The 16,450-nt window shown below is 37.9% G+C and overlaps 1 protein-coding gene across 1 annotated transcript; it reads left to right on the top strand.

The window, feature by feature from the left end:
* Positions 1–2,497: 2,497 nt before the first annotated feature.
* Positions 2,498–15,299, top strand: FBXO4 (F-box protein 4; the record flags this gene model as incomplete). Its single annotated transcript, XM_079703276.1, has 7 exons — positions 2,498–2,686; positions 4,633–4,868; positions 6,920–7,140; positions 10,479–10,554; positions 10,665–10,840; positions 14,634–14,809; positions 15,210–15,299. 7 exons carry the CDS (start codon positions 2,498–2,500, stop codon positions 15,297–15,299), a joined length of 1,164 nt encoding a protein of 387 aa, XP_079559402.1.
* Between the last annotated feature and the right edge of the window lie 1,151 nt (positions 15,300–16,450).

The following is a 16,450-nucleotide window of genomic DNA, read 5'->3' as shown; positions in this document are numbered from 1 at the left end:
ATATATGCTGAAGTTTGTATTTTTTACGTCAGAATTAAAGAAAAACCCTAAAAATCCAAAGCAAAGTGAAACAAATGAGCTGTAATTTTGTAGCAAGTTGGTGGCTTCAATACCCAGGAATGTGTCAGTTATCTTTAAAGCACAAAATTTTCTCACCCTTAGTGGGATATCCCCAAGGGCAAAAGGAACTGGAAAGAAATCAAACTCCTCGGTACTTATATTGTTAATAACTATGAAAATCAGAAATGTATTGAGGATTTTCAGTGTAAGAGAAAAGAGACATGAAACTGAATAAGGTAAGTAAAAATCCTGTAATTCTAAATTTGAATGGGAAATAACAGTATGAAGACCATTAAATAATGTCTAAATACCATTTCCCATTAAAACGAACTAGGACTCCTTAGAGATAAGGCCGATTCAGATCTTGGGCAAGGCAGTCAAATGGTTGATGAGGGACAATTTTTCTTTAATTCATCTAATAAAAGGAATTACAAAATTTGAAAAGCAACATTTTGCACCTTGTAAACAAAAAACAATCATTGGTAACTAGAACCTTAGCTAGTAAATACATTTTATTTCATTTTATTATTCACTCATATTCCTATATATATATGTATTCAAATTTTTCCATAATAAAAAATGATTTGAACACATTCTTTTACAAATGTCACTTTCTAAGAAAGCTTAGAACCATTTCAGTACTTCATACTTAAACTGATTTATTTTTTCTTGTGTTATTTCTTTCTTGTTCCTAGAGAGGTAGGAGAAATGCCAATTAATTCATGGCTCTTTTTCTTGTCTGGACAGCCTCACAGAACTAAGCCTTCAGTTGGGTTGGTTATTGGCCCCTGGCAATGGCATGCAAGATAAATAATGAAACTAAATTCCGATCTCACAGAACCTCAGTTATTGGGCTTTATTGAGTTTCTGTTATTTGACATTTAGATCCCCAGATATTTACTTTTGAAGTGCAAATACAAACCGATAAGCCCTGTGTCTGTTAAGCATTATGGCGCTCTGCTATGTGGAATATAGAAAAAATATGGATACAGATACATATAGGGAGAGAGAGGTGAATATATATTATGTTAAATATATTATGTCTTTAAATATTTGTACATACACACAAGGTATGTATATGTTCCCTGTAGCCTATCATGATCCTTAAAGACCTGAATGGTTTTATGATGTTGCTGATCCTGTCTTCTATTTTGAAGACTTAAAAAATGGGATTAATTTCCCACTCTTAGACATATATCTGGACAAAACTAAAATTCAAAAATTACTGCACTCCTATGTTCATAGTAGCACTATTCACAATAGCCAAGACATGGAAACAACCTAAATGTCCATTGGCAGATGAATGGATAAATAAGATGTGGTACATATATACAATGGAATATTACTCAGCCATAAAAAAGAATAATGCCATTTGCAGCAACATGGATGGACCTATAGATTACCATACTAAGTGAAGTAAGTCAGACAGGGAAAGACAAATACCATAAAGATACCACTTACGTGTGGAATCTAAAATATGACACAAATGAACATATCTACAAAACAGAAACAGACTCACAGACATAGAGAACAGACTTGTGGTTGCCAAAGCGTGGGGGAGGGATGGAGTGGGAGTTCTGGGTTAGCAGATGCAAACTATTATATATAGAATGGATAAACAACAAGGTCCTACTGAACAGCACAGGGAACTATATTCAATAGCCTGTGATAAACCATAATAGAAAAGAATATAAAAAAGAATGTATATATGTATAACTGAATCACTTTGCTGTCTAGCAGAAATTAACACAACACTGTAAATCAACTATACTTAAATAAAAAGTTGCAACAACAAAAAGTAGATTAATTTTTTAAAATGGGTGATGTGGGTAATATGTGAGAGGAGATTTTGACAATTGACATAAGACAATGGTGGACAGAGACTGATTCCGAAATTTAGAAATTTCCATATTTGAATATTCTCACGAAGAGAAGGGATAGCTGCATGGCCTGGAAATTGCACGCAAGTTGCTGGTTGACAGTTCAAACCAGATTATGTAGAGATACTAAGCCCCAGATAGTGGAAGAGGGCCACCATCTTTTGCATAAGAGTCGCCCAGACCCAGGCAAAGCGGAAATGGGTCCCAGACAGAGGGACCCACCTTGGGTGAAGTAACGAAGTTATAAAGGGTCAAAGGGCGAGAGATTTTATACCAACGGGTGAGGTCAGCGCGCCTAAGGTTGAGGCGTGGAGTGAGGGGAGCAGTGATTGTCGGCGGGAACCTCAAGCTCAACTGGGAACCACGCTCAATCGGGCCATCTCTCCGTTCCATCCCCGGCTCTGGAGGCGTCTCCACCGGGGGTGCGGGGGGTGGGGGGGGATGGGGGCGGCAACGGGGTGTGGGGGAAGGGAGGGAGCGGAGGCGGAGGGGGCGGGGAGCAGGGGACTGACGCGCCGGCGTCACCCTGCGGCGCGTCACGTGCGGCGTCGGCAGCCATGGCGGGAAGCGAGCCGCGCAGCGGAGGCGGCTCCCGTCAGCCTCACCACAGCGACTGGGGCCGCCTGGAGGCTGCCATCCTCAACGGCTGGAGGAACTTCTGGCAGTCGGTGGGCAAGGAGAGGGCGGCTCCGAGGGCCTCCCCGGAGGAGGCGGACGAGGAGGCCAGCTCGCTAACGCGGCTGCCGGTGAGCGTCGGCCGCCACCCGCGGAGGACCGCGGGCCGGGCCGGGAGGGGCGCTCGCCGGGGCGGCCTCTGGGGGCCGGGGCAGGGGGGAGCCTCCCTGGGCTCGGCCTGTGTCTGGCCCCGTCCCTGCAGCCATTCCGGGCAGTGTCGTCACCTGAGGGCAGCGGTTGAGCAGAAACGCCTTGGCGTTGACCCCTGGTGCCCCGCAGCTGGGCCGAAGGTCGCCCCGACACTCACCTGCAGGTTGTGCCCTGGCAACCAGCCAGGTCACCCTCCGGTTTTCTACCCCCAAAACAGGTCTAGGGACTGGGGCACCCTGAACATCAGGTCAAGGAAACGCGGAGACCATGCCAGACGTTCTGGAAATCATGGAAAGCGTCCAGTGTCTTGTGTTCTCAGCATCTATCATCCCAGCTTCCATGTACCGAAACACTTGGCGGTCCCGCAAAACACACACTCTCCTAGGATTTTGCGACTGTTACCTTACCTGTATTTCAAGTGACAAAACTGACAATTGAAAGTAAATGACTAGGGATTTCCCTGGCGGTCCAGTGGTTAAGACTTCACTTTCTACTGCAGGGGGTGCAGGTGGATCCCTGGTGGGGAGCTAAGATCCCACATGCCTCTGGCCAAAAAAACAAAACATAAAACAGAAGCAGTATGATAACAAATTCAATAAAGACTAAATATGGTCCACATTAAAAGAAATCTTAAAAAAAATGCGGGAAAGTAAATGACTAAGTTACAAGGGCCTCAAGTTACAGCAGGCCAGGAGAATTACACACATTTTTCATTTTTAAACTTTTCAGGTAGATAGGAAAACGGAGAGAGGAGAATTTCTTAGAAATTATTAAAATGCTGTATCTCAGCTGGACTGTTGACACTCTGAGGTACATCAGAAATTAAAAACTGCAGGCTTAGGTTGCCTCCATGGTTCTCCTTGCAGAGGTTCTCTGAAATAACAGATTTTACAGAAGAACGCAGGTGACAGATTTACTCTTTGATTTGATGTAATGATAAAATCAGAAGTTTGTCCGCTTGTTATTTTATTTTGAAGAATAAATTATTTCATTAAGCAGTTCATTCAAATAAATGGTGTGGCAGAATATCCATAAGGAAAAATTAAATGAAGTGGTTATTTTACTTGAAAAATACCAGAACAGTGGGAGGTATTTCAGGAATGTTTCGATGTGTCAAAAATGAAATGTTCATTATGATTCTGTCCTGAGACAGGAAATTAACTTCAGCATGATAGATTTCATCATTAAAAATAATGACCGTTGAATTCCCTCATGGTCCAGTGGTTAAGACTGTGCTTCCACTGCAAGGGGCACGGGTTCCATCTGTGGTCAGGGAAGTTCCACATGCCGCCGCAAAAAAAAAAAAAAAAAAAAAATGTTAAGTTGATTTTTTGTTATTTAGTATAAAAACTGTTAATTTTGTAATTTATCATGATAGATTTAATTATTAAAATCATACACTGTTCAGTTGACCTTTGGTTTCCTAGTATAATTATTTGTTATTTTGTAATTATTTATTTATTTTTAATAAATTTATTTATTTTTGGCTGCATTGGGTCTTTGTTGCTGCGCGTGGGCTTTCTCTAGTTGCGGCGAGGAGGGGCTACTCTTCATTGAGGTGCGCGGCCTTCTCATTGCGGTGGCTTCTCTTGTTGCGGAGCACAGGCTCTAGGAGTGCCGGCTTCAGTAGTTGTGGCTCACAGGCTCGAGAGCGCAGGCTCAGTAGTTGTAGCACACGGGCTTAATTGCTCCGCGGCATGTGGCATCTTCCTGGACCAGGGCTCGAACCCATGTACCCTGCATTGGCAGGCGGATTTTTAACCACTGCGCCACCAGGGAAGTCCCTGTAATGTATTATTTAAAAAAACTTTTTACCATAATGAATTATTCATCCCTTTAACCTACTTGCTGCTTCCCTGTGTTTCAGATTGATGTACAGCTATATATTTTGTCATTTCTTTCACCTCATGATCTATGTCAGTTGGGAAGTACAAGTCGTTATTGGAATGAAACTGTACGAGATGCAATTCTGTGGAGATATTTTCTGTTGCGGGATCTTCCTTCTTGGTCTTCTGTTGACTGGAAGTCTCTTCCAGATCTAGAAATCTTAAAAAAGCCTATATCTGAGGTCACTGATGGTGCATTTTTTGACTACATGGCAGTGTAAGTATCTAGTTTTACGAATTAAAAAGAAGATATTAAATTTGACTATATTACAAGTCAGTAGTCTAAGTTAGTCTTGGCCCTCCTACTAATTTGTTGCATGAATTTTGAGTCTGAGTGTCCTTTTGTAAAAATTGGGGGTTAGGTAAAATAACTTCCTTCATAGAACCCTTTTAGCGTTCCCATTTTGTTATTTCCGTGTAGTACCTAAGTAGAGTATTTGAATAATTATAGGTAGTTTATATGGCAAGAAGTAAAACACTTCTTAAAATTTTCATTATCTTTAGAACACTTGTCATTTTGTTAAAATAAGTACTTTTCCATACCCAGAGAAGGAAAGGCCAGAGTTCAGACAGGAGTTCTTTTGCATGGAAGAAAACCATTCTTAAGTTTCTGGGAAATAAGATTTTGTTATCACGCAAATGCATTGACATTTTCGAATATTATGTATTTGAGAGAATTAGTTTTATTGAGCAGCTATAGTGTATTGGATTCTACGATGGATGTTTTATGTATGTTTACTTATTTAATTCTCATGCAATAAGAAGGTATTTTCCTTGTGTTATGGATGTGGAATGAAGGTTCTGCATGGTTATGGATTTGTCTAAGGTCGTATGATTTTTAAGGGACTGTAATGTCGTTAGTTCTGGATATAACCTGTTTTATTAAGAGCCCCAAATTTAAGGCATTGTAAGTAAAATTTAAAGAATATTTGTGCATTAGGTAAGAATTGTTTTGCTGTGGTAGATTTAATAGCTACATGTGGGACTTTTTTTCATATTTTAAGTTATTCAGAATCTTTCCTTATTCCAATACAGATGCCATTACATCAAGTCTTGTGAGACTACTTGATTAAAATATACATGTATGTAATTTTAACAAGTGCTGCTGTACTCTCACTTGCTAGTGTTACCTCTTCGTTGTCCCACAGCCAACCATAACATCAAGTGTTTCTGGACGCTGTGGAACCACGTTTTCCTAGGGATAGAAATAATCGTAATAACGACCATTTGTGATCATATAAATTATTTCTGATCCTTACGACCCTGGATTGATTGTTATTGCTCAAATAATGCAGATGAAAAAACTGAAGTTTAGACTATAAGTGGCTTATATGACTAATTAAAGTAGTGAGGCTTGGCCAGATCTACATAGCTGCAAAGTTTATTTTTTTTCCTTCTTGAATTACAAGGTTCCTAAGTAAAGATGATTGTATTGTAATGTTAGTTATTGTCTTAACCAGCTCGATTTAAAGGACTTTAGGTTTTATTTTTATTTGAGTAACTTTGTTTTAATTTTTGATAACATGTTGAATTGCTAGTTTAGAAATTTATAGCTATTGAAAAAGTTGAGCTGTTTCTTTCACATGATTCTTAGTTTGCCAGGTTACCTATAAGGAACATTTGAGCTGCCCTGTAATTAATACTTATTGAACTGTTACTGTTAATAGAAGTACCCTAAGAAATTTGGTTATATTGGTAGCTTTAGTAATTTTTTTTTCTTTTTTTTCTCTAGGGACATTTATACTAACTATGTAGTTTATGTTTAGTACAGGGTTTCGCAGTCTTGGCACTGTTGACATTTTGGACCAGATGTTATGGGAACTGTCTTGTGTGTGCATTGTACAATGTTTAACAGCATCGCTGGACTCTAGACCTTAGGAAATGTTCCCTGGGGGTGCAAAATCTCCCCAGGTTGAGAATCACTGCTTTATGTAGTGAATTTTAAGCATTGAAACACGTGTTAGACCAAGTGTTTCATGAGAGAATCTAAATGAAAAATTAGAAAGTAAGTAACCGATTCCCAGGGAAGACCTCCTCAGCTACTAGACCACTACTACTCCCATAGCATCTTGTGCTTTTTTCTGTCATGGAACTCGGCATACGTATTATAATGGTGCCTGTCCTCCACTGCCCTCCGTGAGGATTGGGACTGTATAATCATTATATCCCTTTTGTCTAGCAAGTTCTCAATACATTATATATTGTTGAATGAATAGCTGGCTAAGTAAGTGTCTGTGTTAATTTTCTAATTGTGACAATTTTATACAGCTATAAAATGTGCTGTCCGTATACAAGAAGATCCTCAAAATCTAGCCGTCCTATGTATGGAGCTGTTACCTCATTTTTACACTCATTGATCATTCAGAATGAACCACGATTTGCCATGTTTGGACCAGGTTTGGAAGAACTAAATACATCTTTGGTGTTGAGCTTGATGTCTTCCGAGGAGCTTTGCCCAACAGCTGGTTTGCCTCAGAGGCAGATTGATGGTAATTTTCATGTTAATCTACAGTACGTAATAATTCAAACACTTTGAGCTTGACTCTAATGTTAAATAGAAAGAAATTAGTTTTTAAATTAACTCTTTGTTATAATGAAATATACTGATTTGGTGCATGGGAGCCCTCAGGTCTCTATGGACTGAAAGAATTAATTTACTTTTTATAAGAGGTAAACTTTCTCTTACTTTCTCAGTCCAGAATATGAGATTATCTGAAAGCAAATTGTATGTTGTCAAAATGTTATATTTGTTTGCTATAAAGCAGAAACTAACACACCACTGTAAAGCAATTACACTCCAATAAAGATGTTATAAAAAAGAAGTTATATTTGTACATTTACCATATTTTAAAAGAATGGTAACAGCAAAATCCATTCAGCACCTACTATATGCAAAGTACTTTGATATATATTGGAATTTCAAAAAAGAGCTAAATTATCACCTTACCTTTATTTCTATGAAAAACAATAGCAACAACAGCCATGTAGTTAGTTTGGTAAACAGGATATATAATAAACATGCATAACAGTGTAAACTAGCTTGTGCTTTACTTATTCATTTTTTGAGAGTACCTATTAGATACTAAAGATGCAGAGATTTAAAACAAACAACATCAAAAATCTCCTGTTTGCCCTGAAAGGTACTTGGTTTAAACGAGGGCAGAGACATGTATGCAGGTGATTAGAATGTGGTGTAATTAGCTCCTGTGTAGAAGGTAAGGGTCAGAGAAGGCTCTGCATTGAACATGATGCCTTACGTGAGTCAATAGGATAAGTAGGGGTAGGCCATCAAAAAAAGGGTAAAATATTCTAAGCAGTGAGAACTACATTTCTAAAATCCCAAAGTTCTGAGTGTGCATGACACACTTGAAGTAGCTCTGTGTGTCCAGAGTGGGGCCAGGTGAGAAGATGCTTGTATGTCAAGCATTTGTTGAAGGATTTTAAGCAGAGAAGTAAGATGAACAAGATGGCATTTTGGATAGATCACTCTGGCTCCTGAATGGAGAATTGATTAGAAGGGTTAAGAAACCACTACAATATTATGATAAAAATGTGAAGGATATAGAATTGACTCAATGTGTGTTAGCAGTAATAAGGATAATTCCTGGATTTTGGTCTGATTTTCATATTGGATGATGGTGCCATTCACTAGGTTAAGGAAACACAGGAGGAAGAGGAACTTTTGATACAAGTAGAGATGCCTGCTATAAGCTAGCCACTTGAATGGAAGGTCCATTAGGGCGGAAATCTTGTTAGCTTTATTCTTAGCTGTGGTGTCAGGCACATAGTAGGCATTCAGTATATATTTGATGAGTGAATGAACGAATGACTTTATGGATTACTTTATGCATCCATATCTCAAGAGAAAGATCTGGGCTAGAAATGAAGATTTGGGAATCATATGAAGTCCACATGGACTTGGAAGTTTCTGAGGATAGAGAGGAATAGTGTGAGCCAGGTGCTGAAATCGTCAGTGAACGTTTGGAGGAAGGGATTATCAAAAGGAGATTCATAAATGACAAGGTTAAGGATGGGAGATGGTATTACAGCTAAATGGTGTGCGTGTCTCAGAGAGATGGAGTTTTTTCAAGAGGGTTGGTGAGTAATGGTTAAGACATGGCATTGAAGAGTAAAGAGATCATTCACCTCATCTCTTTACCCTGAGATGTGAGAGAATAGGTAACTTTGTTACTGGAGACCCCACTGTTAAGAGAAGCGGCACCTAGGGACAGGCTAGTTTCAGGTAGGTCCATGAGGTGGAATGAACCCTTCAAGAAGAGGTTGGGGATATGGGGAAATTTGCTGATTGTGAAATGGCAATTTCATTCTCCAGACAGCAGCTGGAGTGATTGTTTGAAATTGCCCATCTAATTGTGCCTCAGACCCTGCAAGGTCAGGGAAGAGTGGAGGGATGAATCATTGGCAAGGTGGGGCAAAACAACATGAGAACCATACTGGGCTGAGGTTAGATGTGTTGAGAGGGGAATTTCTGGAAGTTAAACTGATGTAAACAAAGATCAGAGACATGGTAGAATTTGTTTCTGTGATCTCTCTGGGGAGGCCCCTGGTGGCGGGAGGACTAGGGCCACTTTGCCTGGGATGCTTGCAGTCCCAGCCACCAAGATCTCTATATATGTGTTGCCCAGAATGGTGACATAAGATGGCACGGCATAGCTGCTTTAAATACCTAGAGTGGTTATGCAGGGATTAAGGATATGAAAGACGGAGTTGTCCTAATGAGGTAAGTAGAGGCCAGATTATATTAAAATTGAGGCCAGATTATATTAAAATATCTGAAGAGCAGGGGCTTTGAAGGGAAGAGATGTAATTAAAAGCATTTTAAAGCAATCTCTCCAGCTGCTGTCATAAGAATGGATAGTTGGGGGCAGAAGTGGATTTAGGAGACTAGAAATGATTACAGAAGTCCAGGTGAGAGAGAATAATTTAGACTAAAAGGTGGGGGTGAGGATGGAGAGAAGTAGACAGATCTAAGAGGACATTTATATAGCAAAAAGAGGTAAAGCCAAGGAAGGGGAGAAGGATCTTTCCCGGAGGCAAGAGGAGAATCAGCCCCGTAGTGTTAACACAGCCAAAGGAGGGAAGGAGTTAAGAAAGAAGGACGAATGACAATGTTGAATGATTTAGATATAAAATAGTAAGAAGCTAGTGTTTAGCACCTGTTACTTACCAGTCACTCCATAGGTGTTTTATATATGTGATCTCATTTAATGCTTACAGTAACCCTAAAAAGTGTGTATTATTTCTATATTTTGATGTCAAAACAGGCTCACAGAAACAGGGGCATATGTGGCAAATTCAGGATTCTAGCCCAAGTCTAATTCCAAATTTCAGTGTCTGCCATATTTCCTCAGTTTTCTAAGGTGCCATGAATTTAAAAACAGCTTCTCAGAGTGGGGAAAAAAAGCCATTTGGTTGAATGTGTACATGGAGTATAAGACTAATGAGAAACATAAAATAAGTGAAACTAAGCTTTAGTCTTGAGGATAAATAGTAGTAGCTGTTACAATGCAGCTGCTACTGAGAGGATGATGATAAAGTTAATGATGATAGTGATGATGGTATAAAAAGGAATGTTAAAGCCTAGGAATTTTTTCTTCTATATCCATAGTTTATTACTATGTGAATGAAAATTGCATACGGCATATTTTCTTCAACACAAACATGTCATTTTATTCCAAAGCTATATATATAACTTGTCAGAGTTTTTCATTTACTCTTTTTACTTATACCAAGTAATTTTTTTCATTCTCATCTTTTGCCGTCTTTATTAATGACTTGTTTTGATAACTGTAATTTTCTCCTTTAGGTATTGGATCAGGAGTCAGTTTTCAGTTGAGCAACCAACATAAATTCAACATCCTAATACTATATTCAACTACAAGGTAAGGCTACCTACTTGGCAACCTATCTGAGACATCAGTAATGGAATATTTTAGGGGGGTGAAGTCTGTTTAGTGTCTGGTTATGTTCTATATTTACATTTTTCTTATAGAAAGGAAAGAGATAGAGCAAGAGAAGGACATACAAGTGCAGTTAACAAGATGTTCAGTATACAGAATGAAGGGGATGATCAACAAGGAAGCCGGTACAGTGTAATTCCACAAATTCAGAAGGTGTGTGAAGTTGTTGATGGGTTCATCTATGTTGCAAATGCTGAAGCTCATAAAAGTAAGTATTATCTTATTTTCTTTTTAAAAGTGTTTTCTTTGCAAAGCAAATAAGAAAGTATGTTTTTAGGCTTTACTGTAGCTTGTTAAGAATATAATGGCTAATTTTATCAGTGTGATTCTGTTATTACTGTTAATATTGGATTCCCAAAACTTGATGTGCATTAGGATCACTGAGGGATCTTGTTAAAAATGCAGCTACCTGATTCCTACCCTGGTGGATTATGACTCATAGATTTGGGTTGTGTCTTGGGCATCTGTTTTTTTTAACAAGGTTTACAGAATTCTGATGCACACCGAAGCTTGATACTATAACTACATAGTGTTTTTTTGTTGTATGCTTCTGCACTTTTTGTTATTGGTGTTTTGTCTGCTTTTGGCCCTATTCAAATAATTTATGCAGGTAAATGAAAAATTTTACCTTTATTTTAATTATCCAGATAGTAGAGAAATGTGTGGAATGTTTACTTTGATTAAGTAGATTAGTTAAGAACACTATCCATATATTCTGAATAATTGCCATTCACAGTGTGATAAATAACATGAAAATAGAATATTATTGGGCCACAAGCCAGTACTGTAATTTCTTTCCCAAATCCTCCGTGAATAAGGTAGGGTATAAATATACAATATATTATTCTCACTCGGAACAAGATAGCAGCATCCCACTGCTGAAAGAATTTACAGTTTATGGTGCACTGAAGTTAACTATAGCAACAAAAGCCAAATCCAGCTCAACTGCTGTCTAGCTGGACTCATCCCACTGCATTAATGGCCTAACAGAAGAATCGTGTCCATTTCTAGAAGTAAATCCTTTACCTCAGTCTCTTCTGTTCTTCCACATAAAACATCTGGCATTAGATTAAAAATTATAAGATACGAAAAAATATCAAAATGAAATGACCCATTGTCAAGTGATAAAGCATTCAATGGAATTAGACACAGAGATGGCCTGGATGTTAGCCCTCTCAGAAAGAGATATTAAAAGAACTATGATTAATATGTTAAAGAATCTAGTGGAAAAGATGGACAATGTATGTGAACAAATAGGGATTTTCAGCAGAGAGAAGGAAGCTATAAAAAAGTAAAATGGGAATGCTAAATATGAAAAATATGTTAACAGGTGAACAGTTCCTTCAGTGGACATATTAACAAAGGAAACCTTTTGTGAATGTGAAGATAGATCAATTGAAATTACCCAAATTAAAACACAAAGAGAAAAAAGAGTAGGAGTGGAGGACAAAACATTCAAGAGCTGGGGGAACCTATTAAGTGATCTAACTCAGGGGTTGGCATTTTCTTAAAGGTCCAGATAGTAAATATTTTAGACACATGAGCCATACTGTCTCTCACAGTTACTCACCTCTGCTATTATAGTGCAAAAGTAGCCATAGACAGTTTACAAATGAATGGGCATGGCTGTTTCACAAAGAAATTTATTTATAAAAACAGATCTTCAGAGTGTGGTATGCTGACCCCTGATTCAATTTATATGTGATTGGAGTCCCAAAACATGAAAGGAGTAAGAACAGGGAAAAAGAAATTTCTGAACAGATAATGACCAAAACTGTTTCAAAATTACTGAAAGAGAATAAACCACAGATCCAAGATTCACAAAGAACTCCAAACCTGATAAATAAAAACTACAGATACATCATAGCCAAACTGATGAAAACCAAAGGTAAAGAGAATATCTTGAAGGCAACCAGAGCAAAACAAAACATACATATAGAGGACCAAAGATAAGGACAGAGACTTTCTGACAGAATTGTGCTGTAAGCCAGAAGGTAATGAAGGGAAGTCTTCATAGTATTCAAAGGGGGCAAAAATCTAATATCCAGCAAAGACATCTTTCAAAAATGAAGGCAAAATCAAGACTTTTTTCAGAGAAACAAAATCTGAGAAAGTTCAATCAGCAGATTTGTATAACAAGAAATATTAAAGGAAGCTCTTCAGGCAGAAGAAAACTGCCAGGTAGAAAACTGCATCTACAAAAAGAAATGAAGAGCCTTGGGATATAAACAATATAGCTATACATAAAATATTTTTTTCTAATTTTAATTTATTTATCATTATGTGAAGGAAAAACAGTAACAATGTATTATGGGTTTATGATATTTTTAAAATAAAATATATTGTAACAATATTACACAGCATGGAAAGGCAGAAATGGAAATATAGTATTATAAGGTTCTATATGTGAAGTTATATAATACTTTTTAAAAGTAGACTGTTAGGGACTTTCCTGGTGGCACAGTGGTTAAGAATCCACCTGTCAATGCAGGGGACATGGGTTCGAGCGATGGTCCGGGAAGATCCCACATGCCATGGAGCAGCTGAGCCCGTGTGCCACAACTACTGAGGCTGCGCTCTAGAGCCCATGTGCCACAACTACTGAAGCCCACGTGCCTAGAGCCAGTGCTCTGCAACAAGAGAAGCCACCGCAATGAGAAGCCTGCACACTGCAACGAAGAGTAGCCCCCCGCTCGCCACAACTAGGGAAAGCCCGCGTGCAGCAAGGAAGACCCAATGAAGTCAAATAAATAAATAAAATAAAAACTAAAAAAAAAGTAGACTGTTATAAGTTTAAAATATACATTGTAAATCCTTGAGCAACCACTAAAAAAAGTGTAACAGAGGTATAGTTAAATAAGCCAGTAAAGATAAAATAGAATCATTAAAAAAGTCAGTTCAAAAGAAGGCAGGAAAAGGAACAAAGAATAGATGGAACAAGTCAGAATTCAAGAGGTATATGATAGATTTAAATGTACTGTGTTGATAATTACATTAAATGTTTTTTTTCTATTATATAACAAATTACTGCCAACCTAGTGGCTTAAAACAACATCTGTTTATTAGCTCAGAGTTCTCTATGTCTGAAGTCTTGAGCACGGCATGGCTGGATTCTCAGCCTAGGTCTCAGAGGCTGAAATTAGGGTGTCAGATGGGTTACATCCCTTTCTGGAGGCTCTAGGGAAAAATCTGCTTTCTAGCTCGCTCAGTTATTGGCTGAATTCAGCTCCTTACTGTTGTATGGCTGAGGTCCCTGTTTCCTTGCTGGCTGTCAGCTTGGGGCAGCTCTCAGCTTCACAGGCCATCATCATTCCTTATCATGTGACTCCCTCTGTCTTCAAATCCAGCAATGGAGAGTCTCTCTCACTAGGAAGAATCTCATCTGTTTTAAGGGATCACCTGATTAGGTTAGGCTCACTGAGTTTAATCTCCCTTTCTTGAAGTCAGCTGTGTCATATAGTATAGCCTAATCATGTCAGTGATAATCCCACTGTATTAACAGATTCCTCCCACACTCAGAGGAGAAGGGATTATACTCGGGTATGAGTCATTGGGGTCATTTTAGAATTCTGCCTACCACAAAATGTCAGTGATTTACACTCCAGTGAAAGGCAGAGATGTTCAGTTTGGATAAAAAAGCTAGACTCAATTATATGTTTAAGTTTTGGAAACTACAACCTTTGAAAGAAAGGGTAGTGACAGCTACAGAATTTGTGAGAGGAAAATATCTATATCAAGGTATTTTTGCTTTTAAACCATAGAGACATCTGAGTGGTACTGTTTTTGTTCTCTCTGATTTCACCTAAATTCCTGTCCTTGCAAGGCTGATTAATGTAGTTTTACAAAAGATCAGTAAATGAACACAGCAATAGAGGCAGTTTGTTATGTTTGCATCCTGGTAATTTTTTGCTTCTCTTGTTTTGTTAGTTTTTTATTTTGTTTTATTATTTTTTAAGTCATTACAAGTAATGCAAATTAAGGGTTTTGACTACATTCCTTAGGACACGAATGGCAAGATGAATTTTCTCGTATTATGGCAATGACAGATCCAGCTTTTGGATCTGCAGGAAGACCAATGCTGGTTTTATCTTGTATTTCTCAAGCTAATGTAAAAAGAATGCCCTGTTTTTATTTGGCCCATGAGCTGCGTCTGAATCATCTAAGCCACCCATGGATGGTAAGGTCCTATTTTCTCTGGTGAGAAAAATCTCATTTTATTTTTCACTCTACTTTCTAATTGATTTTTATTTTTAAAATTCTTTTCTACTCATTCTCTTAAATAAAATAACATTCTAAGAGTCAGTTTTAGTAGCTTAATTGGTGGGAGATATTTGGTATCAAAGCTGACCTCTGAGATAGATAATAAACCTCATATTGGTAGTAATTATAAGACAGAAGAGAAGATGATATTTTTTAATCTAAGCTCTCTAGAAGACCAAACTTGAGTGACTCACCCAAAGTCTATTGGGATCTTTTTAGTCCTGTTCTTTTTTGAGTGTCCAGGAAAATGTCCCACTGAATTATAAGATTTTTCACTCAGTTTCTTATTGACAGTAATCTCTTTCATTTGCTCATAGGTCCAGGATACAGAGGCTGAAACTTTAACTGGTTTTTTGAATGGCATTCAGTGGATTCTTGAAGAAGTAGAATCTAAGCATGCAAGATGATCCTCCTTTTAGACCTTGGGAACTGAAAGCATTTGGAACTTGTTACTAAGGTCGTGATGTGGATATTTGCTCAAGTCAGCTCATTCTGCCCTGCCTTTTTGCAGGTAGGGTTTATATTGGACAGCTGTAGCTACTCTATTTTTTAATATAATTTTTACTTTTTACCTTAAATCAATTACAAGAAAAAAGTTTCAGTGCTAGCATTTGGCCCCAAAATGAACCTTTTAATATCTTTAAATAACTTATATATACATATATATATATATATATATATATTTTTTTTTTTTAATATTAAATTCTGGAAAAACAAGTTTGTGCCTCTCTCATTCTTTGTGGTTTCTCTTCTTTTCGTTTCAAAGATTGCCATAGCGGGTAATAGCAAATTTACTAAGCTTTCAATAGGTTCTTTTCAAAGGTCCTTAACTGGTTATCAGAAAAGAAGTTTCTATCTATTTTTAATAAATGTACTATTTAAAACTGAATATTCACTGGAATTTCATTTACTATTATGGCCATACAACTTCTGTTTCTTTTCTGAAACAGTAGGAATTAACTTTATATCATATTCACTACTAACTCAGTGAAAATAACTGGAAATTCTTGCTATTTTCAAATAACTTTGAAAGCTCATGAGGTGCTAAAGCCAAATTTTATTCCTTACTCATAGAGAAAATATTCCAGAGACGCTCATGATCATATGACCTCCTATTCACTAATTGCTTGCACTTTGCAGAGGAAACATTACAGTCCTCCTATCTCATTGGAATTGAAGAATTTTTAAATTATAATTTAAAAAGCATAATATTCTTAGTGGTGCTGCACCCAAGATACAGCCTCCATCCTGCGAGCAGGTGCCGTTTCAAAGAAAGGAGCTCTCACATCTTGGGTGCACTTATCCAGAACTTAGCTTCAGCACTTGTATAGTTGGGGGCAGAGTGAGAAATGCTGACATCCTGCTCCTCCTAGGAAGGTTGCCCTCTGACTTGGAGAGAGAGTGCTGTTTCCTCGGCTGCCCCAGTCTAGAATGGAGTTTCTTCTTTCTGAGCTGGAGGAGGGAAGGAGGGGAGCGGGTCTTGGTTCAAATCCCACAGACTCTTACTGTTCTTACTGAGTTTTAGTATATATATATATATTTGAATAAATGTTTCTTC

Source organism: Hyperoodon ampullatus (assembly GCF_949752795.1).
Source record: "Hyperoodon ampullatus genome assembly, chromosome: 4".
Lineage (NCBI taxonomy): Eukaryota > Metazoa > Chordata > Mammalia > Artiodactyla > Ziphiidae > Hyperoodon > Hyperoodon ampullatus.
This window is presented reverse-complemented; position numbering and strand designations above follow the sequence as displayed.